Below are 27593 nucleotides of genomic sequence, written 5' to 3'. Positions count from 1 at the left end.
GAAGAGTGGCAAACTTAAAAATGCCATATTTTTCTAACTTTGTTATGAAATCCCATATTTCATATAATTTTCACTTATATGAATGTAAATGCCAGAAATTATGAGTGACTATTGGATCCCAAAACTCAGCTTGTTTTTCATTATTTTGGAATCATCATCAAAGAGAATAATTAAACACTTTAAAAATCGTTTTTCCCAACTAAATTTGTTCATTTATTTTTTTAGATCCAAAAGTCAATAAATTAGTGGAAATTCTATTTAGCTTGAATACAACATCATATCCTTATATTTTGAAAAAGGTTAAATATTATTTTGAATTTTGTGTTTTGCAAAATTTATAGAAGTATAGATTAGATTTTATATTTTGTTAAATGACAATTTAAATCGTGTATTTTTTAAAATAGTACAAAATAAATACACAACTCAATTTTTTGTTATTTTTTTTTAATATAACCAATTTGAAACCAATTTCTAGCACGAATAGATACAATAAAAAAAAATATAAGCATTCTTATCATAACACTTCCAAATCAAGTTATTATTAAATTTTAAATTAACAAAAAAACTTAAGGACTATTTTGTACTATTTTAAAAACACAAGATTTAAATTGTTATTTAACAAAATAAAAAGTCTAACCGATAATTTTTACAACACAGAGTTTAAAATACATCTATTATTAAATCTAATAACCTGGAACTTACATAATTTCAAAGTTTAGGGAATAGGGATAATAATAAAATATTTACATCTATTATTAAAAAAAATAATAATTTTATTTTTGTTGGCTGGCAAGTGAAACCCATTTAAGGGTTGTTTTTCATTTCACTCACAAATTTGAGTTTCTTACTCAACAGAAAAACTTCTCCGCTCTCTTCTCCAGCGAAGCCCTCATTCTGAATTTTTAGGGCTTAATATTCTTTCTGTCAGCTTGGATTAACATAAAATTTGTAAGAATCGATCTCTACTTCTTTCTGTTATATTATTACTTGCTCAATTTTACTTTTTTTCATTACTAAGGAATTAAAAATGCAAATTAATGTATAGGATTTCTTTTCAATATCGAAAGAATTGCAAATTATTCCAAAGTTCACCATTTCCTGAGATGTCTCTTAATTTTTTTTTTCCATATATTCACATATTTATATGTTTAATGTAAGCTCAGCGATGCCAGAATTCAAAATTTCAATGTCTTTGAAACATCTTTTACCATTTTTTTGATTCAGTATACTAGTAAGAATTTTTTTTGGGTGGGATTGATTTTTGTTTCTAGTTATTGGAAAGGAATTGAAGTAATAATTATATGAATCATAGAAGTGCAGTAGTAACTCTGTTCTTAGTGTTAGAGAAATGGTACTTATTTGGTCTTCATCATATTTATTTTTGTTCTTATCTTACATTTGTTAATATGTTTTTGTTAATTTTTCTCTCTTCTATATAACAGACTAGCTTAATATGGTAGCTAAATTATTAATTATGAAAAGCTCACCACATTCACATGTGTTATTTATTCTCCTATTTTTTTTTTTTTTGTTTGTTTGTTGCAGTGATCATATGGTGTTTGGAGGGCTTTGAATTTGAGAGATTAAACAGAATGGCATTGAGTATTTTAGGGTAAATACTATTTTGGATAATGTGTTTCACAAAATTTACAAATTAGACTCTTTGTTTTGTTAAATGATAAAATAAAATCTGTATTTTTTAAAATATTACAAATAGGATCATGAGTTCAATTTTGGACAATTTTTTTTAATATAATCAATTTGAAGACAATTATTAACACGAACAGATGCAAAAAATTTAATCAGTTTTGTCATAACACATCTAAATCGGATTATCATTAAATTTTATTTTTACAAAAAATCAATTTAAAATCCTATATATACCATTTTGAAAATCCTATAAGAAAAGATAATAATAATGTGACTCATATTATCAATCCCACTAATACATCTAAGCCTCTTTTCATTTTTTAATTTTATTTTTGGAACCACTTTTCACATAAAAAAAATCAACCAATATCAATTTTAATTTTTTATATATATTTTTTTAACAAGGAATAATTTCATTGAAAAAAAAACATAATAATGTCATACAAATAATTTCATTAGCCGTTTATTAACTTATTTTTTAAGAGTTATTAGCTCTATAGGAAACTTACAAATATATATTCATTGTAATGTTTTTTTTTTAATTTTATTTTTCAAAATTAATGTTGAAAATTTTTACATTGTTTAAAATTTTCAGAAACCTAACTTGATTTTTTTAATTTAAATATTTCCTAGTGCTATTAGGACAATGATATTTTTTTTTTACTATGTAATATAAATATTTTTATTTGAATGATTTTGATTTTTATTTTTAAATTTTAAGTACTCCTATTAGGAGAAGGATTGGTTTTACGTTAACTATATATATAGAACAAACGAGTAGTGCATTTGTAAATATTATTTCATTTCCATTTTCAATTATTTGTTGTAAAGAAGAGAATTAGCTAGTGAGAAATGAAGAGATCGAGAGAAGATGATCATCATCATCATCATGATAAAACCAAAAATGATACTTTGCTGCCTCTCACCAATACCACCACAAATAATAATAATACTAATAACAATAATAGTACAACTCATGATCAAAAACGCCCTAATCTTAGATTCAAAATAAAGATTCCTATAGGGACGCCGAGCTATCGTTTTCTACCAAAGAATTCCTTTGATGCAATCACGCCTACTTCTTTAACTAATACCGAAAGATTATGCTCTGAAGTATTAAACGACCGTTGTGCTTTAGTCACTTCAGGAAAAAGTGACGAGTACTATTTCAAGCATGCTGAGAAAAACAAATACGAAAAACTTATGTTAAAATGTGAAGATGAGATGTTTGAATTTGACATGTTAGTGGAGTCTGTGAAAGCAACAATCAAGAATGTGGCACAGCTCATGGAGAAGATCAACGAAAACATCGACATCGCAGAAATAATTCGTATTGAAGATTACTTAACACCTCAAAATCTTAGATGTATTAAAAAGTTGTACAACGAGCTTGGAGTTGATGATATTGTCGATGCGATGAGAAAGAACCCTCTTGGTACGTCACCTTTTATATTAAGAGAATTGAAACAAGAATATGAAAAGTTAACGAGACGTCGTTGTGATAAAAATAAAGATTGGGCAGATGTGTACAAAAAGAACTATCGCAAGTCACTTGGCAGACCACTCAACAGAAACTGTCAAAACATTAAGAACTCATCTTAATTAATAAAAGTAGGTTGTTTTGAAATTAATTTATTATGTATGTAGCATACTGTTCAATATTTGGTTTAATAAATAAATATTTTATTTTTTATTCTGTTTTTTTATTAATATTGGTCTTAATGAATGTGGGTAGGTGATGTGATTTTGATGAAAATGAGAATAATAAGGTTCATTGATTAATGAGTTTGTTACATCATAATTAACTAACTAACATTCTATATGTTAAGAGAAGCAATCTGACTCTGTATGGAAACAAAATTTTCAAAATAGAATTTTCAAACAAACACCTTTATAGTGTTCATAAACAATTGTGTCAATCAAATAGATGTTTAAGAGCAATTACATCAATCAAAAAAAAAAAAAACTCAAAATGATTGAGAAGTTTTTCTTTTTCATAATTAAACCAAATGAGAAAACAATAAGCACAAGAAATGAGGGTTTTATGAATAGATGTTTCCAAGCTTTCAAAACAGAAATAAACGGCCTCTGATGAATGAAATAAGTTGTGATAATAATAATGAATCTGACCTGATGATTTTATAGGTAACATACACTTTGAACTATATAAATATAATTAGTGGAAATTACAAAAAGAGAATAAAGTGTTGGTTGATTAAAAATGGACAAGTATAAATGTCTTCTACTAAGATATACATATTATTACAGAATAGAATATGGTAGAGTTTTGCTATAGTGTACCTGGTTACTAGACCTATACTATTAGACCTAAAAAGAATAATATTAATTAAAATAATAATTTAAAGTCAAATTGATCATTTGTGAATCTTAACCACGAAGAATATCAAAATATTAATTATATAGACTTTAAGTATTTTGAAAATATTTACATTCTTGAGATGTTGGATATTGTTGGAGAGCTTTTTTCTACATAATTATTTTTTGCTTATTTTAAAAATAGTCGCGTATAATACAATAGGATCATTATAGAACTTTAATAAGTTTTTTTAAAAAAAAAAAATTATAGTGTTTAATTGATTTAATAAATATTATATTTTATTAAACTATTTTAAGATTTTAAATTTTTACTAATAGTTTTGAATTGATATAATTCTTACTAATTATTTAATAAATTAATTATTAGATTATTAATGTAAATAATATAAAATGCGAGATCTTTTAAGTAAAATATATTTACTTGGTAAAATATTTGATGTGATATTTAAGTGGCATTTAGTAACACTTTTGTTTTTAAATTTTTTAATCACAAAAATAAAAGTAAAATTTTTATTATTAAATTTTTATTTTTGAAAAATAAAATGTGTTCTTGTTACGAAAAATATGAATAACTACGCAAGTGCATATAATCAAGTAGTACTCACATAGGTGAGGTCGAAAATTAAACTTGTAATAATTTTTAACTTTACAAATAATTAAAAGATACATGCTCCGGGATCCCGTAAATATTTTTACAAAATATTACAAGTCTCTTTTACGTGTCGACCTAAGCGACAAAATCAGGATTACAAAATACATCACAGGTAGACCCCAACTCGCTTGGTCTAGTGTGGTTCGAACATGTACAAGCATTGCCAAGCCCTCGCGCTCATGGCTGATCAGTAACAGATTTACCCTTTCCTACAAAGTAGAGAATTCGTGAGCCAAGTCCAACAAGACAATATAAATATCATTAATCACAATTATATATTTCACATACATTATAATCATGCCATTGCACTAATTGTCTATTTAGCATAGACATGCGTGTTACACTCACACGCCTATATATGTCTATGTGGCATAGACTTACGTGTTACGCTAACACGTCTAATTACAATAAGGCCTTAGAATGGTTCATCTCAGTTCTAATTACCGAGTCTAACTAAATTATGCCTTAAACGCATAATTCTTAATTTCAATATAAATAGCATGGCATAGCATTTAAACCTTAACAATTACTAGGGTAATAATCCTAGACCACAAAACCGCTCACTTAGGGTAATAACTGTAATCCCGGTTTCTAATGAATCCCAAATATAATATTCAACATAAGTGCTACCACGCATAACTCTACATGCTAATTATTGTCTTAGTTGATGTCCCGCAAATGGGGAGATTCCAAATCCTCTAGTGTTCCTGAGAAAGCGTCGATAGTCCTAGTCACACATTTCCTGGATTTCACAAATAGGTTTAATCCAAAATTTCACTTTCAATAATCACATAATTTGCATTACATTTACTGGTTAACATATAGAGTTTGAAACAAGCTTTCTAGCGATATAAAGAACATCCAAAACGGAGTCCTGAGTCAAAAGTTATAGCCAAAACAAAATTCAGTCTTCCCCGATACAGTCCAACCGGAATTCCAGTTGGAACAGCCCTAAACCAACCAAAATTCCAGTTGTCTGGGCAGAGACAACACGAAAAATAATCTCAACGTTTAAGCCTCCATAACCTACTCAAATCTTCCCCAATCACCACCAAACTTTCCAGAGCATCATCATATAACATATTAAACATATTTTATAGCTCAAACACAATAATTGCACCAAGAATCAAAAAGTGTCATTGTTGAGCAAGCTTTGAGTACTTGAACTCAAACTTGCTCAACCACACAATTAAACAATAAGCTCAATTAGGTCTAAATCTTCAATAGAACATAACCCAATTTCACAATCTAAACACAAAGTAATATCTACTAACTCTAAACACAACTATGACTACAACACCATAATCAACTCTAATCTCACAAGCATGCAATTTCAAGAACATAATCCATGGCTTCACATATATTTTCACTATAAAATTACAGCTATAAAATTCAAGGTAAAAGTGGTAGAAACACTACCTTAAGCTCTTCCAAAGTCCAAGCACAAAATTTCACAAATCCAAGCTTGAATCAAACCAAAATAATTACCTTTTGTTACAAATAACACAAATATCAAAATGACAATAATGCCCCTAGGGCCATATAACATACATACAAGCATTCAAGGGCAATAGTCATTATTCACATATCACATTACTCAAATAACTTTTAGAATATTCATATATCAATAAAATGCCAATATAAAATCCCAAAAATGTATTTCGGCCCCGAACCCAGTTCGGCCCAAAATTCACAATTGTGACTATCTTTACTTGGCGACCTGTCAGAATATACCTGAAAAAGGACAAGACAAGTATACTATATAATAATATATTCCATAAGCATGTCATCACATTAAAATTACAGTTTTACCCTTCTTGGTTCAAAATTACAAAAATGTCCCTGGCTCACAACGGGGTCTTAGCATGTCATTTATCGAATTAATCCACACATAATAAATTATATAATAATATAATTCCATATAAATACACATTTAACTAGTTAGGATTTTCTAATCTGTTTTCTTAATCTTAGGATATTACAATTATCCCCTCCTTATAGAAACTTCGTCTTGAAATTTACCTAAACAACTCCGGATATTTCTTCTGCATATACGTCTCGAGTTCCCAGGTTGCCTCTTCCACTTTACTGTTCTTCCATAATACCTTTATCAGTGCAATTGTCTTGTTTCTCACGACTTTTTCTCTTCTATCAAGTACTTGAACCAGTTGTTCCTCGTATGATAGATCTGGTTGAAGTTCCAATGCTTCATAACTCAGAATATGGGACGGGTCTAAGACATACTTCTGAAGCATCCAAACGTGGAACACATCATGCACTACTGCCAGCATTGGGGGGCATAGCCAACCTGCACGCTACTTTGCCCTATCCTTTCAAGGATCTCGAAAGGTCTATTGAACCTCGCGCTAAGCTTTCCTTTCTTACCAAAGCGCTTGATGCCTTTCATAGACGATACTCGGAGAAATACCATATCTCTGATATGAAAATCAATGTTCTGACGCTTTGGATCAGCATAAATCTTCTGTCTGCTTTGAGCCACGAGCATTCGCGCTCTAATTTTATCAACTGTCTCACTTGTTCTCAAAACAGCTTTAGGACCTAGGAACTTTCTTTCACCCACTTCATCCCAGTGAATAGGTGATCTGTATTTTCTTCCATATAAAAGTTCATAAGGAGCCATCCTGATTGTTGCTTGATAGCTGTTGTTGTACGAGAACTCGATCAGGGGAAGGTACTTTACCTATGATCCTTCAAAATCTAACACACATGCCCGAAGCATATCCTCTAAAATCTGAATGGTCCTCTCGGACTGTCCATCCGTTTGAGGATGAAATGTCGTACTGAATTTCAACTGAGTACCCATGGCTCGATGTAAACTCTCCCAGAATCTTGATGTGAATTTACGATCCCTATCAGAAACAATGAGCTTTTGGACACCATGGAGACGAACAATTTTTCTAACATATAATTCAGCATATTGATCAATGGAAAAGTTCGTCCGAACAGGTAAAAAGTGCGCTCATTTTGTAAACCTGTCAATTATGACCCACACAGAGTCATACTGTCCCGTGGTCCTAAGCAATCCAACCACGAAGTCCATGGAAATGTCTTCCCATTTCCACTCTGGAAGATTCAGTAGCTGTAGCAACCCTGCAGGCCTCTGGTGTTCAGCTTTCACTTGTTGACAAGTTAAACATCTTGCAACATATTAATTAGCAATATCATTCTTCATGCTTGGCCACCAGAACATGGTCTTGAGGTCTTGGTACATCTTCGTTGTTCCCGGGTGAACTGAGTAAGGAGTCGTATAAGACTCGTTTAAGATTTTTCTTTTAATATTATCATCCATAGGCACACAAACACGATTCATAAATCATAGCATTCCCGTGTCATCCACTGTAAAGTTACTAGTCTTTCTAGCCGAAACCCTATCTCGAGATTTCACTAACTCTGGATCTTGAAATTGTGCTTCTTTGATACGATCCAAAAGAGTAGATTGTAGGGTAATATTAGCCAATTTCCCTACAACGAACTCAATTTTATCTCAGGTCATTTCATCTGGTAGTTGCTGGGAGATCTGCTTCACTATATTTATTTGACTCTGGCCTTTTCTACTTAGGGCATCAGCCACAACATTGGCCTTCCCAGGATGATAAAGAATCTCACAGTCATAATCCTTTACCAATTCAAGCCAATGCCTTTGTCTCGTGTTCAAGTCTTTCTGGATGAAAAAGTAATTCAGACTCTTATGGTCAGTGTAAATCTCACATTTCTCGCCATATAAGTAATGCCGCCAAATACTATTACTGGGAGTACCATTGTGCTCGCTTGCAGCTGGCTAACTCTTTGATAGGTGTGGATCGAAAGCCCGGTAGGGGGAATATTGTGGACATTGTCCAACATTAAATAAATGGTAAAGTATTAAGCCATATATAAGAACATGGGCTACTCCACTCATCACCAATTGGTTTTACCAATTAGTTTTGAGATGGAACCCCATGATTCTCAACATGGTATCAGAGTCATATCCCTTGCGGATATGGTTCAAGATTGGTGAGCAAAAAAAAAATAGTCACCATCTTGAGGGAGAATATTGTGGAAATTGTCCCACATTGAATAAATAGTAAAGTATTAAGCCATGCATATATAAGAACATGGGCTACTCCACTCATCACCAATTGGTTTTGAGATGGAACCCCATGATTCTCAACAATGAGAAGACGTCTATATTAGATGATGAGGAATGAAAAAGTTCAAGATAGAAAAGTCATTATCTATATTAAATGATGGATATGCATATTAATCTTCATGAGCATATTTGATAGGTAACGGATCCTCTTCGAGACAAGACAAATTTTTGAAATAGACTCTTGGAGATAGTGTCAATCTCCCAATTGAACTATAAAGCTCTAATTTCTCATTCTCTATCCAATAATAGTTACACAATTACATATTTATAGGCTTTCACACTATTTACAAATTACTAATAAGCCCCTATATAATTATTTTTGTACCACCCCGATTTCCCGAGATGTCACATAGGATAGTCCGTATAAAACAATTTAATAAGATAAAGACAATCAAATACTGCTTTATTGAAAAATATCCAAGCATGAGATCTCATTGTTTAAAACAAAATACTTTTAGTACTGTAAACTTAAATAAGAACTAGTTAAGTCAAAATAATAGTTCCAAAATGTTTAGCAGTTAAAAACATTAAAAGCAAAATACTGTGCCAGCCCCCTAACATGCGGTCCACGCCTCGAGCTCTTCATTCACACTGCTTAGCCTTACCCTTACCTGCACACAGAGTACCCGTGAGCTAACGCCCAGTAAGAAGAGCTATGTAGGACATAACCCTCCTAACTAGTTACTTGACATAATTTGCTCTTTTATATTAATCAACAGTAAATCACATGCCATAAATATATCCACAACGCATGTTGTTCTCACATGCACACATCAAGTCTCATACCGCACATTATACTCACATACGATAATCAACTATTCTCTCATGTTGATCAGACATGAGGTAACCTACCCTGCCTTGTGTTATTCTCACACTTGGCATCCATCAGGGCAATTAATTACCATAAGTTGTACTCACCCATGATAATGTTATAACCTGCAAGTGTTATGCTCACACAAGCAGCAAGACCCTAATATTATTCTCGTGCTAATGATGCTCACAAAAGAGAAGGAAATCACAACACTATCAAATTAAATAACAAACCAACCCAAGTTGTATGCATAACATACACCACCGTGTACGAGATGTCCACTCTTCTTACCTCAGTTGCTAAGACCACACTTGCTACCTCGAGCACCTCAACGAATTTCCTTGTTGAGAACAAGATCCTAGACATTCATTAACACAACAATACACTCAAAATACATTCAAGTATGAATCTCTAAACTCATACAGAAACTTACGTAAAAATACGTAACACATAGGTCCATTTCGCTTGCATGACACACCATACATAAGCATTTATTATTTAGATTCACACAAACATATTGCATGGACTCAAACAAACATTCTTAACGTAAAACATGAATTCATACAACACATTTTTACGTAAAATTTACTAAAATACTATTTATTCTTATTAAAGTCCAAATAAATAGTTAATTAATCACCAATAATTATAATAAATACCTACAGCAACCAATAAATAATAAAACCTATTCCATTTGATATCATAGGCAGTAAATGGTATCACAAAAATACATTTTACTATTTTAACAACACTTATCTATTTTTCATAATTAACTTAAGCATTAATTAAGTAAATTCATGAAAAATACCAAAATTGATTAAAAACCGAATCTAACTCTTCTAATACACTTTATAATCTGTAATAGGTCATAAATAATTTTCTTTGAATTTTCTAAGCATCCTAGGTATTTTTCATAATTTAAATAAGAAATAACATCAATAATTCATGAAAAATACATAATCGCCTGAAAATTCAATCTACCAATTTTATAACAGTTTATATATCATAGTCCATCAAATAAAATTAATCTAGATTTTTCTGAGCAACCTAAGTATTTTTCATAATTAATTTAATAAATAACACAAATAATTCATGAAAAATACAAAATTAACCGAAATTCGAATCTACCAATTTTGCAATAGTTTATATCTCATAACTAATCATATAAAATATATTTAGATTTTTCTGAGTAATCTAAGTATTTTTCATAATTAATCTATGAATTATACTAAATAATTCACAATAATTCCAAATAAATTCAGAAAATTATGAAACTTCACCAAGCACCTTAGAATAAAATAAGGAATCAAAATATTACAAAAATACCCTTTCGGAGTTAGCGGATATTACAATTATCCCCCTCTAAAAGAAAATTTCGTCCCGAAATTTTACTCAAATAATTCTGGATATTGTTCTCGCATATCAGACTCTAGCTCCCAAGTAGCTTCCTCAACCACGCTGTTTTTCCATAGGACTTTCACCAAGGTAATTGTCTTATTTCTCAAAATCCTATCCTTTTGATCAAGAATCTTTACCGGACGTTCATTGTAGGACAAATCCTCCTGCAAACCCAGTGTTTCATAGCTCAAAACATGCGATGGGTCTGACACATATTTCCGGAGTTGAGATACATGAAATACATTGTGCACCCCAGATAATGATGGCGGTAAAGCTATTCTATAAGCTACACTGCCCACTCTTTCCAATATCTGAAATGGACCAACATATCTAGGACTTAGTTTCCCTCTCTTACCAAATCTCTTCACTGAGAGTCCTTTTCGTGGTGTCACTCGAAGAAACACATGATCACCCACTTTGAACTCAATGTCCCTCCGCTTCAGGTCTGCGTAAGATTTCTGTCTGCTCTGAGCTGTGATCATTCTAGCCCTGATCTTCTGAATAGCTTCGTTTGTGTGCTGAACTGCATCTGGCCCTAGGAGTTTGTTCTCTCCCAACTCATCCCAATGCAGTGGAGACCTGCATTTTCTTCCATACAACATCTCATAGGGTGCTACCCCGATAGTAGACTGATAGCTGTTGTTGTAAGAAAATTCAATCAAAGGCAGGTATTTGCTCCATGATCCTTGGAAATCTATCACACATGCCCTCAACATATCTTCCAAGATCTGATTTGTTCTCTCAGTCTGACCATCTGTCTCTGGATGATATGCAGTGCTGAACTTCAATCGAGTTCCCATTGCTCTCTGTAAGCTTTCCCAAAAAGACGAAGTGAACCGAGCATCTCGATCACAAACAATAGAATACGGTGCCCCATGTAATCTTACAATCTCATTCACATAAAGTTGACAAAATGGTCCATGGAGTAAGTCATGCGTATCGGTAGAAAATGGGCAGATTTTGTATACCTATCGACGACTACCCAAATGGCGTCATGCTGCTTTGTAGTCTTAGGTAACCCAGTCACAAAATCCATGGAAATCTCTTCCCACTTCCATTCAGGGAGCTTCAGTGGTTGTAACAATCCCGCTGGTCTTTGATGCTCTGCTTTAACTTGTTGACATGTTAAGCATTTGGCCACAAATTCAACTACATCCTTTTTCATGCCAGGCCACCAATACAATGCTTTTAGGTCATGGTACATTTTAGTGGTCCCGGGATGAACTGAATAAGGTGTAGTATGAGCTTCTACCAATATCCCCTTCTTGAGCTCATCATTATCGGGCACACAAATTCGTCCCTTGAACCGAATTAATCCTGTGTCTGATATTTCATAATCTTTGGCGTTACTATTCAAAATTTCTTGCTTTAGTTCACTGAGCTTTTGATCTGTCGTCTGCCCCTCCTTAATTATTTCTAACAAAGTGGATTGAAGTGTGACCTTTGCAAGTTGCCCTGTAATAAACTCTATACCAGCTCGTTCCATATCTTCCACTAATTCCCTTGATACTCCTTGTAAAGTGGAAACTAGTCCGGGACCTCTACGGCTGAGTGCATCCGCTACCACATTGGCTTTACCGGGATGGTACATTATCTCGCAGTCGTAGTCTTTGACTAGCTCCAACCATCTCCTCTGCCTCATGTTTAACTCTCTCTGGGTGAAAAAGTACTTTAAACTCTTATGATCGGTGTAGATTTCACATTTCACTCCATAGAGATAATGACGCCAGATTTTTAGTGCAAAAACCACTGCGGCTAACTCTAGGTCATGTGTCGGGTATCTCTGTTCGTATTCTTTTAATTGCCTTGAAGCGTAAGCAATTACCTTCCCTTCTTGCATTAGAACACAACCCAACCCTTGTTTAGATGCATCACAATATACCGCAAATTGTCCCTCTTCTGTTGGTAAACTGAGGATTGGTGCTGAGATAAGTCTATTCTTCAACTCTTGGAAGCTTTGCTCACACTTGTCTGACCAGGAAAATTTTAGATTCTTCCTAGTTAATTCTGTTAAGGGTGTGGCTATCTTTGAGAACCCCTCAACAAACCTTCTATAATAGCCTGCTAAACCCAAAAAGCTTCGAACCTCTGAGGCGGTCTTTGGTCTAGGCCATTCTTTCACTGCAGCAACCTTGGCAGGATCTACTTTTATTCCCCCGTCAGTGACAATGTGGCCCAAAAAAACAACCTCGGACAACCAGAACTCACATTTTTTGTACTTGGCATACAATTGATGTTCTCTTAGTCGCTGCAAGGTCAAGCGTAAGTGCTCCTCATGTTCCTCCTCTGTCTTAGAATAAATCAATATATCATCTATGAATACAATGACAAACTGATCCAGATATTCCTTGAAGACTCGGTTCATGAGGTCCATAAAAGCTGCTGGGGCATTTGTAAGTCCAAATGACATCACCATGAACTCATAATGCCCGTATCTCGTTCTGAAGGCTGTCTTCGGTATATCTTCATTTTTGATTCTTAGCTGATGATACCCTGAACGAAGATCAATCTTAGAAAACACCTTTTTCCCTTGAAGCTGGTCAAACAAGTCGTCAATCCTCGGCAGTGGGTACCGATTCTTTATAGTCACCTTGTTCAATTCTCGGTAATCTATGCACATTCTCATAGTACCGTCTTTTTTTTTAACAAATAGAACTGGTGCGCCCCACGGAGAGTAGCTAGGTCTGATAAACCCTAACTTAAGCAATTCTTCCAACTGTATTTTGAGTTCTTTCAATTCCGATGGTGCCATCCTATATGGTGCGCGGGAAACTGGTGCTGTTCCGGGCACTAATTCTATCACAAATTCGATTTCTCTGTGTGGTGGTAACCCGGGTAACTCCTCTGGAAATACATCAAGAAACTCAGCAACTACCCGTGTTTCCTCCGGCTTTCTTTCAATTTTCTTGGTGTCATCAACCACATTAACTAGATACCCTAAGCACCCACGCTGCAATAGTTGCCCAGCCTTCATTGCCGAAATAATAGGAGTGCGGGGTTTCTTTCCTACCCCCCTGAACTCGAAAGTCTCTCCATCTTCTGGTGTGAAAACAACTTTCTTTTGCTTGCAGTCAATTGATGCTCCATATTTGGTAAGAAAATCCATGCCCAAGATTACATCAAAATCAAATAAATCTAATACAATCAGGTCTACAAATAATTCTCTACCATCTATCCTGACAGGTATACCCCTAAGCCAACTTCTAGAGATTACAACCTCCCCAGATGGTAACATGGTCCCAAACCCCACAGTAAATAATTCACTCGGTGCATTTATATGATTTACAATTGTGCTAGCAATAAAAGAATGAGTTGCACCAGAATCAAACAAAACTTTACAAGTGGTGTTGGCCATAGGAATCTGACCTGATACAACCGAAGGACTGGCCTCAGCTTCTGCTTGAGTGATGGCAAAAACTCTGGCTGGAACATACTTGTCATCTTTCTTGGGTTCTGCTCTGTTCCCAGTCTGTCCCCACAGTGGGCAATTGCGTTTGATGTGTCCTTCTTTTCCACATTTGTAGCATGCTTTTGCGCGACACTCACCGAGATGACGTTTGGTACATTTAGGGCATTCTGGAATGTTTCGCCCACTGCTGCCATTAAATCGTTGGTCATTATCACTTTTGTACCTCTTGTCTTGACTTGGCTGCCCAGACTGGTCCTGTCCCCGTTTCTTGTGGTCATTAGAATTGGCTCCACCTTTCTTAGATTCTCTCCTGGCAGCATTTTCCTTCCAAATTTTGTTTTCACTCCGCTCAGCCGTAAGAGCCATTTCGACAACTTGAGCATAGCTGAATTGACCCCTTGACACAATTTCCACATCTCGAGCAACCATTGGTTTCAGGCCTTCCACAAATCGATGTGCTCGCACTCTATCAGTAGGTACCAGATCTGGAGCAAATTTCGCCAATCTATCAAATTTTTGTGCATACTCAGTCACAGTAAGACTACCTTGGACTAACCCAGTAAATTCATCGACCTTTGCTGCTAGAACTGCTGAGTTATAATACTTCTCATTAAAGACCCTTTTGAAATCGTCCCAGTTCATGGTATCTACATCCTTTGTTTGTTCCACCACCTCCCACCAGATACGAGCATCTTTCCTCAGCATGTAAGATGCACACTTCACTCGGTCATTCCCATCCACCCTTAGCATCTGCAAAATGCTTTCTATGCGACTTATCCACTCCTCAGCCACTACCGGGTCTATGCCTCCCTCAAACTCAGGTGGGTGTTGTTTCCGAAATCTCTCTGCTAACAACTCATGTCTAGCCTCTGTAGCAGGATATACCACTGCAGCTGGTGGGTCTCTATTTTCTGCATCCTGCCTTATTTGGACTGGCGGCTCCGGTTGACGTCTCAGCTGACGAAGTTCTTCATCCTGCCTATGAATGATTCCTTCCAGTGCGGCAATGCGCTCTTCCCATCCCTGTGGTGCTTGAGGTGGTTCATTGATCCCTCCATCATCTCGGCCTTGGCCTTGGCCTCGACCTCGACCTCGACCCACTCTAACTGACCTTCTAGGAGGCATTTCTAAACTCCTGAACCACACAAACCAATACACATCAAGATCATTTTGATCATCAATTTTACATGAAAATAATGTTACCCTCTCGCATGCAGAAATTCAAGGCAACTTAATTATAAGTAATAACCACTTACAGTACAGTGAGTCGAGCTCGTCTCATGGCGGTGAACTTTACATGTTAGGGCTAACCACATTCTTTAGGACCGTATTGCTCTGATACCATATTGTAACACCCCGATTTCCCGAGATGTCACATAGGATAGTCCGTATAAAACAATTTAATAAGATAAAGACAATCAAATACTGCTTTATTGAAAAATATCCAAGCATGAGATCTCATTGTTTAAAACAAAATACTTTTAGTACTGTAAACTTAAATAAGAACTAGTTAAGTCAAAATAATAGTTCCAAAATGTTTAGCAGTTAAAAACATTAAAAGCAAAATACTGTGCCAGCCCCCTAACATGCGGTCCACGCCTCGAGCTCTTCATTCTCACTGCTTAGCCTTACCCTTACCTGCACACAGAGTACCCGTGAGCTAACGCCCAGTAAGAAGAGCTATGTAGGACATAACCCTCCTAACTAGTTACTTGACATAATTTGCTCTTTTATATTAATCAACAGTAAATCACATGCCATAAATATATCCACAACGCATGTTGTTCTCACATGCACACATCAAGTCTCATACCGCACATTATACTCACATACGATAATCAACTATTCTCTCATGTTGATCAGACATGAGGTAACCTACCCTGCCTTGTGTTATTCTCACACTTGGCATCCATCAGGGCAATTAATTACCATAAGTTGTACTCACCCATGATAATGTTATAACCTGCAAGTGTTATGCTCACACAAGCAGCAAGACCCTAATATTATTCTCGTGCTAATGATGCTCACAAAATATAAGGAAATCACAACACTATCAAATTAAATAACAAACCAACCCAAGTTGTATGCATAACATACACCCTGTGTACAGATGTCCACTCTTCTTACCTCAGTTGCTAAGACCACACTTGCTACCTCGAGCACCTCAACGAATTTCCTTGTTGAGAACAAGATCCTAGACATTCATTAACACAACAATACACTCAAAATACATTCAAGTATGAATCTCTAAACTCATACAGAAACTTACGTAAAAATACGTAACACATAGGTCCATTTCGCTTGCATGACACACCATACATAAGCATTTATTATTTAGATTCACACAAACATATTGCATGGACTCAAACAAACATTCTTAACGTAAAACATGAATTCATACAACACATTTTTACGTAAAATTTACTAAAATACTATTTATTCTTATTAAAGTCCAAATAAATAGTTAATTAATCACCAATAATTATAATAAATACCTACAGCAACCAATAAATAATAAAACCTATTCCATTTGATATCATAGGCAGTAAATGGTATCACAAAAATACATTTTACTATTTTAACAACACTTATCTATTTTTCATAATTAACTTAAGCATTAATTAAGTAAATTCATGAAAAATACCAAAATTGATTAAAAACCGAATCTAACTCTTCTAATACACTTTATAATCTGTAATAGGTCATAAATAATTTTCTTTGAATTTTCTAAGCATCCTAGGTATTTTTCATAATTTAAATAAGAAATAACATCAATAATTCATGAAAAATACATAATCGCCTGAAAATTCAATCTACCAATTTTATAACAGTTTATATATCATAGTCCATCAAATAAAATTAATCTAGATTTTTCTGAGCAACCTAAGTATTTTTCATAATTAATTTAATAAATAACACAAATAATTCATGAAAAATACAAAATTAACCGAAATTCGAATCTACCAATTTTGCAATAGTTTATATCTCATAACTAATCATATAAAATATATTTAGATTTTTCTGAGTAATCTAAGTATTTTTCATAATTAATCTATGAATTATACTAAATAATTCACAATAATTCCAAATAAATTCAGAAAATTATGAAACTTCACCAAGCACCTTAGAATAAAATAAGGAATCAAAATATTACAAAAATACCCTTTCGGAGTTAGCGGATATTACAATTTTCATAACACTTTCCCACCCTTTCAAAATCACCTTGTCCTCCAAGGTGGTAAAAATAAAAAAAAAATGAAATACAAAAACAAACCAAATAATAAAAGAGAAAGTTACACTTAATATGGTATTTTGAAACTTTATTTGAAAATATGGCAATTTTATATTTGTCTGCTTTTTATGGACTTAAGCATTTCTTTTATCATTTTATGCTATTTATTTTGTCAAATTTTTGTTATTATTAATTAAATATCATATTTTATTTTTTCTCACTCATCCAACCCTAACTTTTAAGATTGTGACTTGTCATTTCAAAAGTATGATATATTTTAAACCATAGTTTTATATTACAAAAATATGATATATTTTAAACCATAAAAATGTAAATATTTGTAAAAGTCCATAACAAATTGAATTTTAAAAAATATGTCACAAAAAACTAAACTCTTTAAGTTTTCCATAATTTGTATAGTTTCTATTTATTTTTATTTTACTTTTGGAACAACTTCATTTTCACATAAAAATTACCAAAAATATCAATTTTTATTTTTTAAAAATGTGTGACACATAGAGCTTCAAGTTATATTTCACATACACTATAAAAAAATTTTATTTTTAGTGATAATTTTTTGGTCACAGCATAATTTTTTTTGTGACTAAATGTGAATTTTGGTCACAATAAAATGTTACTTGCGACTAAAATATAGTATTTAGATACAAGTTGTTTCTAATTTAATTTTAGTCACAACAAGTATTATGACTAATTAATTAACAAAACATGCAATTATGCTTTAGAGTTGGATTAAAATATTTGTTGGATGGGAGAAATTACCACTCTTATTTTCTTTGTTATTGTTATTGTAAATGATTATTTATTTCTAATATAATAGAGAAAATCTTCTTAAAAAAAGGTTATATTTCACACAAAAATCAACAAAATATCGATTAGTATATTTATTTCTTTTTTAAGATCATTTTGTTTTTTGAAATTGAATGATGTAAAATTTGGGTTAAACGTGTAATCAGATTTTTTTATTGAATATTTATAGTAAAAATTAAAGTCTTAAAATCAAAACAATGTAAGTTAATTAATTCATAAAAAAAATTCTACATTAAATATTTAAAAAATATATATTTGAATGATTTTTGTTTATATTTTTAAACTTTTCATTAAATATATAGGTAGAGAGCAAAGTGCATTTGTAATCGTGTAAGATTTATTTAAATTAAAAATTAAAATCTTAAATTCAAACTAATATAAATTAATTAATTCATAACAGAATTTTTAGTTTTTACATTAAATATTTGAAATTATCGGAAACCTAAGACACGATCTTCTTTTTATTTAAAAATTTCCTAGTGTTACTAGGACAAGGATTCTTTTTTTAACTGAATATATATATATGAATGATTTTTATTTTGATTTTAAGTTTTTCCTACTACTACTGCTATTAGGACTAGGATATATATTGGTATTACGTGTAACTATATAAATGGAGCAAACCTAGAGCATTTCTAAACATTATTTCATTTTACATTTTCAATTATTTGTTGTTAAGAAAAGAATTGGTGAGAAATGAAGAGACCGAGAGAAGATGATCATCATCATCATCCTGATGATAACACCAAAAATAATACTCTGTTGCCTCACACTAATACCATGCCCACAATTCTTACCACTAATAGTAATAATAATAATAATAATAACAATAATAGTTCAACTCATGATCAAAAACGTCCTAATCTTAGATTCAAAATAAAGATTCTTTCAAGGACCCCGAGCTATCGTTTTCTACCAAAGAATTCCTTTGATGCAATCACGCCTACTTCTTTAACTGATACCGAAAAATTATGCTCTGAAGTATTAAATGACCGTTGTGCTTTAGTCACTTCCGAAAAAAGTGACGAGTACTATTTTAAGCATGCTGAGAAAAATAAATACGAAAAACTTATGTTTAAATGCGAAGATGAGATGTTTGAATTTGACATGTTGCTGGAGTCTGTGAAAGTAACAATCAAGAATGTGGCACAACTCATGGAGAAGATCAACAACAACATCGACATCGCAGAAATGATCCGTATTGAAGATTACTTGACACCTCAAAATCTTAGATGTATTAAAAAATTGTACAGCGAGCTAGGAGTTGATGATATTGTGGATGCAATGAGGAAGAACCCTATTCGTACGTCGCCTTTTATATTAAGAGAATTGGAACAAGAATATGAAAAGTTGGCGAGACGTCGTTGTGATAAGAATAAAAATTGGGCAGATGTGTACAAAAAGAACTATCGGAAGTCACTTGGCAGACCACTCAACAAAAACTGTCAAGACATTAAAAACTCATCTTAATTAATAAAAGTAGCTTGTTCTGAAATTAATTTATTATGTATGTAGCATACTGTTCAATATTTGGTTTAATAAATAAAGTATTTTACTTTTTATTCTGTTTTTTTTTTTATTAATATTGGTCTTAATGAATATTGAAGGTGATGTAATTTTGATGAAAATGAGAATAATGAGGTTAATTGATTAATAAATTTGTTACATCATAATTAACTAACTAACATTCTATATGTTAAGAGAAGCAATCTTACTCTGTATAGAAACAAAATTTTCAAAATGAAACTTTTCAAACAAACACCTTAATAGTGCTCATAAACAATTGCATCAATCAAATAGATGTTTAAGAGCAATTACATCAATCAAAAATTTTAAAAAAAAAAAAAACTCAAAATGACTGGGAAGTTTTTCTTTTTTGTAATTAAACCATATGAGAAAAGAATTTAAGCACAAAAAAATTAGGTTTTTATAAATAGATGTTTTCAAACTTTCGAAACAGAAATAAACGGCCTCTGATGAATGAAATATTAAGCTGTGATAATAATAATGAATCTGAACTGATGATTTTATAGGTGACATACACTAGTTTGAACTATATAAATATAATTAGTGGGAATTACAGAAAGAGAATAAAGTGTTTGGTTGATTAAAAATGGACAAGTATAAATGTCTTCTACTAAGATATACATATTATTACAGAATAAAAGAATATATAGTGGAGTTTTGTTATAGTGTACCTGGTTACTACCCTTATGTCATTAGACCTAAAAAGAATGATATTAATTAAAATAATAATTTAAAGTAGGATTGTATAAAAATTTTCGTAAACCACCCAACCCGAATAACCCGCCAAAACCAAACCGACAAAATCAATAAAAAAATACAAACCGACATAACTCGAAAAAATTCTAAACAGCTCAATCAGTTAATTGGGCGGGTTGAAAATTGACCCAAACCGCCCAACCCGATTTAACCCGATTTTTACTTTTTTTATTTTATATATATTATATAATATATAAATATAATAATATATAATATATATTAAAAAAAATTCCCAAATCCTAAAATTCTTTCTCAACCTCTCAAAAAAATTCTTTCTCACATATATTGTGTATTTATGTGGTTAATTTTTATTTTAGTTGAAACTAAAAAAAAAAAAACCCTCCTAATTCGGTTTGGGCGGGTTAACCCAACCAAACCGCCCAAACTGTCGGTCAGGTTAAGATTTTTTTTTTTTTTTTAATTGGGCAGGTTGCATGCAGAATTTTACAAACCGATCTTTACGTTGGGTTAGAAAATATGTAGTATAAACCGACCGATGTACAACCCTAATTTAAAGTACTCGAATTGATCATTTGTGATGAATTTTAATCACGAAGAATATCAAAATATTGACTATATAGACTTTAAGTATTTTGAAAATATTTACATTCTTGAGATGTTTGATATTGTTGGAGAACTTTTTTTTACATAATCATTTTTTTGCTTATTTTGAAAATAGTCGCATATAATACAATAGGATCATTATAGAACTTTAATATTTTTTTTAAATGTAGTGTTTAATTGATTTAATAAATATTATATTTTATTAAATTATTTTAAGATTTTAAATTCTTACTAATAGTTTTGAATTGATATAATTCTTACTAATTATTTAATAAATTAGTTATTTTGGATTATTAATGTAAATAATGTAAAATGCGAGATTTTAAGTAAAATATATTTACTTGGTAGAATATTTGATGTGATATTTAGATGGCATTTAGTAGCACTTTTATTTTTAAATTTTATTTTAAAATTTTATTTTTGAAAAACAAAAATGTGTTCTATAAGAGGAATCTTGAGGGGGGGTGTTAGAGAGTCTTAAATTGCTAATGTGTGTAAAGATAATAGAATATATAAGAGGAATGAACTACTCCTCTCATTGCCTTAATTTTGAGATAGAACTTCATTCATCTTATCACCAAATTCTAACAGTTTTTTTGAATATTGAAAGAAATGGATATGCTCAAATTAGTATTATATTATGCTTTTTTCTATAAGGCAATGGTTATACTTTTATGTTTAATAAAAGCTCAGTCATACCATAAATGCATAATTTCAATACCTTTGTATTTATTGATGTGGATGTCACCTCTTTTAGAAACATTATCTATTAACAGAAAGGAGATATTTTAGTTTGCATTATAATAATTGTGAGTAGCAATGACTATTTGCTTAAGAATGATACTTTTTCCTTTAGATTTTTTTTTTCTTTTTTGTGACTCAGTTGATATTGTTCAAATTATTTTTATACATATTGTTACAATTCTTACTAATAATCTACAAACTTGACAGCACAGCAACTTTGCATTGCCTTGTAATTGTTCAGCAGTGATGTTTCTTATCTCATTTCTCTGAATTTTCTTGTTGAGACTTGTAAATTTGTGCTTTGCTTAATGATCTCCCAATTGAAATAAAGATCATTCTAATCTAAAAGATTAACTGTGAAATGCAATTGATGATTGTGATGAGCCTGACTTGATGGAATTTTTAGCATTTTCAGTCTGAAACAACATCTCTTTCAATTCCCAGCCAACTTGATCATTTGAACCCAGCAAATCGCTGAAAATCATTTCAAAGGAATTCATGTCAAGAAAATCAGTCCTCACAGAAAATGAACAAGCTTTTATCAAAGCCTGAAGAAATCAAATATGGAATGATCCCGTATCAAAATATAGCACAATGCATAACAAAAGTGAGGTGATCGCTTCGTTTATAGAGCGAACCAATAAGAATATGACATGTCAACTAACTGGATACAACACATCCAAACTAACTTAACTAACTTACTCAGACACCCTTTAAAGATAGCACATCACCATTCATTGGCACCTTTTTTTTTCCCTTATCCTATATTGTTTGAGCCAGCAAGAGCATTTTTACATGAATGAAATGTCAGATCTTCAAGTACATGAGTAAGGCAGCCTGCTTCTGAGTCATTCGAGTTTTTCGACAGCATTATCTGCTCTGCTCGATAATCTGCTTTTACAGTTTTTGAACACATGGGCTTCAAATGCCTAGAAAGAAAAGGTGATGCAGATTTTCTTCAAGATCAACTTCCATAAAAAGAACAATTGGCTTAGTTCAATGATCATCTCCATTATTAGCTCATGCTGAACTAATAATAGTTCAAATTTCCTTATTTGATCATGCTTCCATGATCAAGAACAACTCGAGCATAGAGAGCCACATTAGCTGCTGAACTACCTTTGTTCTTCCACAACACATCACAGCCTCCTCGGCCAACATACCAGACCGGTTCCAGAACATCCCACCAAACACATGGAATATAATCAATCTCTAGAGCAACACTAGCTGGACTAACAATTCTCCAAGCCTGGATGACTAGACATCACAAAAAGACAATATCTAGCCCAACTGACCCCTGCAGATAATATCTAGCCTTATAATAAATTTGGCCAACAATGCACATACACCATTATTTCCAAGCTTATACAAGTCTTTAAAAGGAAGAGAAAAACAGACATTGCATAACTTTTGGATGAGCTAGAGCCACTGCTTTACACAAAAAACGACATTTCATACTATGAATTATTTCTACATTTTATGCCACCCCATGATAAGGCATCCCCAAATACAAACTTCTTTCATCAGCTTCTATGATTCCCATCAAGTTAAGATGCATACCTGTTCTAATTTTTGACCAGAAGCCAACTCAAGCACCCCTTAACATCTTCATTACATTTTAAGCTGAATCTTATTGTCGTCTGCAAATAGTATATGAGAAATAATATGAGCTCCATGAGCCACTTTACAACCTCTCAAATTCCCTTTAAACTCGAATTTCTTGATTAACGAAGAGAGACATTCAACACAAATGAAAAACAAATCATTTTGGTACTAAACAGTAGAAACATATTGCAAAATTATAAAATTGAACAAGAATTTGAAACTTCTCACATTTCTGTTTATTATTTGGTGTTGAACAATGTAATGACAATTAATAATTATTGACATTATATGAATGTAAATGCCAGAAATTATGAGTGACTATTGGATCCTAAAACTCAGCTTGTTTTTCATTTAGAATCATCATCAAAGAGATCAATTAAACACTTTAAAAATCGTTTTTCCCAACTAAATTTGTTCATTTATTTTTTTAGATCCAAAAGTCAATAAATTAGTGGAAATTCTATTTAGCTTGAATATAACATCATATCCTTATATTTTGAAAAAGGCTAAATATTATTTTGAATTTTGTGTTTTGCAAAATTTATAGAAGTATAGATTAGATTTTATATTTTGTTAAATGACAATTTAAATCGTGTATTTTTTAAAATAGTACAAAATAAGTACACAACTCAATTTTTTGTTATTTTTTTTTAATATAACTAATCTGAAATTAATTTCTAACACGAACAGATACAATAAAAAAAAAATATAAGCATTCTTATCATAACACTTCCAAATCAAGTTATTATTAAATTTTAAATTGACAAAAAAATTTAAGGACTATTTTGTATTATTTTAAAAACACAAGATTTAAATTGTTATTTAACAAAATAAAAAGTCTAACCGATAATTTTTACAATACAGAGTTTAAAATACGAATATATCAAATTATTTCTTGAATTTTTATTTATATTGAACCTTTTTTTATTAAAATTAAACAAAAATATTTAAATCTAATAACCTGTAACTTACATAATTTCAAAGTTTAGGGAATAGGGATAATAATAAAAATTTTACATCTATTATTTATAAAATAATAATTTTATTTTTGTTGGCTGGCAAGTGAAACCCATTTTAAGGGTTGTTTTTCATTTCACTCACAAATTTGAGTTTCTTACTCAACAGAAAAACTTCTCCGCTCTCTTCTCCAGCGAAGCCCTCATTCTGAATTTTTAGGGCTTAATATTCTTTCTGTCAGGTTGGATTAACATAAAATTTGTAAGAATCGATCTCTACTTCTTTCTGTTATATTATTACTTGCTCAATTTTACTTTTTTTCATTACTAAGGAATTAAAAATGCAAATTAATGTATAGGATTTCTTTTCAATATCGAAAGAATTGCAAATTTCAATATCTTTGAAGCATCTTTTACCCTTTTTTTGATTCAGTATACTAGTAAGAATTTTTTTTGGGTGGGATTGATTTTTGTTTCTAGTTATTGGAAAGGAATTGAAGTAATAATTATATGAATCATAGAAGTGCAGTAGTAACTCTGTTCTTAGTGTTAGAGAAATGGTACTTCATTCACTAAATTTGGTCTTCATCATATTTATTTTTGTTCTTATCTTACATTTGTTGTTATACTATTGTTACAGTCATTGTCTGGCGAAAAAGAGGGTTCAAATGGCATCATCCATGGCTGATGAGGACAGAATTTCGAAACTACCTGATGCACTGATCACTCACATCCTGTCTTTCCTCCCCACTGAAGAAGTTGTTCGAACGTGCCTTCTTTCAAAGCGTTGGAAACTCATCTGGTATTCAGTCCCCACTATCTTTTTCTCCAATGATAAAAATAGGGATGATCTTGAAAAGTTGTACAATTATGTCGATAAATATGTGGAACAACGCAAGAGAGGTATGGAATTTATGGTCGATTCAGACATAACTAGTTTTGTGCTTAATATGTATGGAGAATGTGAAAGAAGTAAGACCTGCCTCATAGATAAATGGTTAGGTTTTGTTCTTGAGAAAAAAGTAAAGAAAATAAAACTTTATCCGAGTCTAGATCCATTCGTCTACTACAGCTTACCGAAAATATTCTTTGAAAATGCAAGATATTTGACTATTTTAAAGTTGCACAAGATAGAGTTGGATACTTCTTATTCAGGTAGTTTTCCATCTCTAAAAACTCTAGTTTTGGACTATGTTCAAATTTCGGATACTACAAAGAATGATGGGGTATTTAAGTTTTTGTTGGGTTGCCCTTCTCTTGAGAGATTACGATTACGTGATGCTGAATTCTATGATGTTGATGATCAGTTACGATTACAAAGTTCAAGTCTCAAGTTCATGGAATTTGGATACTTAAACATTTATCACGAGTCATGTCTTCAAGTTGCAGCTGTAAATTTGGAGTCTTTGGTACTAGATGATGTTTCTTTGAACAAAATAGATCTCTCTTCTTGCAAGAATGTTAGAAATCTCTCATTAGATGATTGTTTTGAAGATGAGGAGTCATCAATACAAGTTCTTATCTCTAATTTTCCTCTTCTTGAACATCTGACTTTGAGTTTCCTCAGTTCCGATAGGATTCAGTTTTCGATAAATTATTACTATGGATCAGACTCGGATTCAGACTCAGACTCAACAGAATTTGATCAGTTTAGTTCAAAGCAACTCAAAATATCGAATCAACACTTGAAAAGTCTCAATGTTAGGCAGTACGATGATGATTATATGATCATTACAATTGAATCAGCTCCAGAATTAACATCTTTTCGTTATGATGGTGAAATCCATTTTAGCTTATCACTAGAGTCATCCAATTTGTTGAATGGAACATTTCATGTATACGAGCACCGTAGTATTGACAGTGACACAAGTTTTACCAACATGATGAAATTTCTTTCGAATTTAAATTGCTCATGGAACGTTGTAAGCCTACGTGTTCACAAAGCAAAGGTATTTGTTTCTTTGGCCTTATTTCAAGTTAATATTATTATTTTCTACATACTGTATATTAATTAGTTGATATGTTTGTATGAAGGCTCTCATCTTTTCGGAAAAGTTGAAGAACATATGTAGTTCTCCCTTGATTAATTGGAAGCATCTCAAACTAGTTCTTGGTGAATATGATCCTGAAAGATTATCAGATTTGAAGGATTCATTGATGTGGATTTCACCTTCTTTAGAAACATTATCTATTAACGGAAAGGAGATATTTTAGTTTGCGTTACAGCTTGCCTTGTTTAGAAACATTATCTAAGGCTACCTTGTTTTCACTTTGTTTTTCCATTATTAGTATTATGAAAGAAGAGATCATAGGACTTAATCTGTAACTGTTCCAGCAGTGATGTTTCTTATCTCGTTTCTCTGAATTTATTTTGTTAAGACCTGCAGAATTGAACTTATTTCTCAGCTGCTTTTCTTAGTGATCTTCCAAAGAATTAACTATGCATATGCATGTAGTTGATTGTGATGAGCCTAACTTGTTGGAATTTTTTTAGTATCTTCAGTCTGAAACAACATCTCTTTCAATTCCCGCCAACTTGATCATTTGAACCCCGCGAACCGCTTCCTTTATCATAATTTCAAAGGAATTCATGTTAAGAAAATCTATACCAGCCAAGTCTTATCTGTATGCTGATTTCATGTCAGCATTAGAGTTTCAATTTTGAGACTTTTTTTTTTCCTGAATATTCGATTTTGAGACCTTTAGAATATGGGATATTTGTTTATGATCATAGTTTCATGTCATTTATATATGATTTGTTTTGTCATGAATGTCCTCTATTAGTAGCTTTGTAGTAATGATGAATTTGACTACTTTGCATAAGAATGAGATTTCTTTTCCTTATATTTTATTATGAACAAGTTGATATGAGTATATTACAATTCTTACAAATATACACACTTGCTTATTATGAACTTGATATATTCATTGGCATATATAATGGAGTTTTCTATTTTGTCCTTAATGAAAACTT

The 27593-nt window shown here is 32.0% G+C and overlaps 3 protein-coding genes across 5 annotated transcripts; 2 read left to right on the top strand and 1 right to left on the bottom strand.

Annotated features, from left to right (window-relative positions):
* The first annotated feature begins 857 nt into the window (after positions 1-857).
* LOC115718416 (putative F-box protein At1g49610) lies at positions 858-27017 on the top strand. Of its 3 annotated transcripts, none has more exons than XM_061109943.1 (3): positions 858-948; positions 25260-26568; positions 26654-27017. In XM_061109943.1, exons 2-3 carry the CDS (start codon positions 25288-25290, stop codon positions 26831-26833), a joined length of 1461 nt encoding a protein of 486 aa, XP_060965926.1. In that variant the 5' UTR covers positions 858-948; positions 25260-25287; the 3' UTR covers positions 26834-27017. The 3 variants fall into 3 exon arrangements, with proteins under 3 accessions (XP_060965926.1, XP_030503053.2, XP_060965925.1); XM_030647193.2 differs by lacking the exon at positions 858-948 and adding an exon at positions 24722-24881; XM_061109942.1 differs by lacking the exon at positions 858-948 and adding an exon at positions 24733-24861.
* On the top strand, positions 2503-3586 carry LOC133034070 (paired amphipathic helix protein Sin3-like 3). Its single transcript, XM_061109086.1, has one exon. It carries the CDS (start codon positions 2503-2505, stop codon positions 3250-3252), a length of 750 nt encoding a protein of 249 aa, XP_060965069.1. The 3' UTR covers positions 3253-3586.
* Positions 5300-7949, bottom strand: LOC115719806 (uncharacterized). The gene is made up of 6 exons (XM_061109085.1): positions 7870-7949; positions 7663-7797; positions 7367-7557; positions 6948-7219; positions 6662-6885; positions 5300-5381 (listed from the first exon to the last, which is right to left on the bottom strand). Exons 1-6 carry the CDS (start codon positions 7947-7949, stop codon positions 5300-5302), a joined length of 984 nt encoding a protein of 327 aa, XP_060965068.1.
* Positions 27018-27593: the final 576 nt, after the last annotated feature.

The sequence above is a fragment of the Cannabis sativa genome, chromosome 2 (genome assembly GCF_029168945.1).
Source record: "Cannabis sativa cultivar Pink pepper isolate KNU-18-1 chromosome 2, ASM2916894v1, whole genome shotgun sequence".
NCBI classification, from domain to species: domain Eukaryota; kingdom Viridiplantae; phylum Streptophyta; class Magnoliopsida; order Rosales; family Cannabaceae; genus Cannabis; species Cannabis sativa.
The sequence above is the reverse complement of the archived record's forward strand: the minus strand, read 5'-3'. Positions and strand labels throughout refer to the sequence as shown.

Excerpts from the sequence above, each read along its gene's own strand:
- LOC115719806 (XM_061109085.1), bottom strand. The coding sequence starts at position 7,949 with ATGGATGATAATATTAAAAGAAAAATCTTAAACGAGTCTTATACGACT. Across the intron at positions 7,220-7,366 it reads AGAGGATATGCTTCGGGCAT|TGGGTGAAAGAAAGTTCCTA; the intron begins GTGTGTTAGATT and ends ACTGGGATGAAG. Across the intron at positions 6,886-6,947 it reads TAGGGCAAAGTAGCGTGCAG|AAGTATGTCTTAGACCCGTC; the intron begins GTTGGCTATGCC and ends TGGATGCTTCAG.
- LOC115718416 (XM_061109943.1), top strand. The coding sequence starts at position 25,288 with ATGGCATCATCCATGGCTGATGAGGACAGAATTTCGAAACTACCTGAT. Across the intron at positions 26,569-26,653 it reads TACGTGTTCACAAAGCAAAG|GCTCTCATCTTTTCGGAAAA; the intron begins GTATTTGTTTCT and ends GTTTGTATGAAG.
- LOC133034070 (XM_061109086.1), top strand. The coding sequence starts at position 2,503 with ATGAAGAGATCGAGAGAAGATGATCATCATCATCATCATGATAAAACC.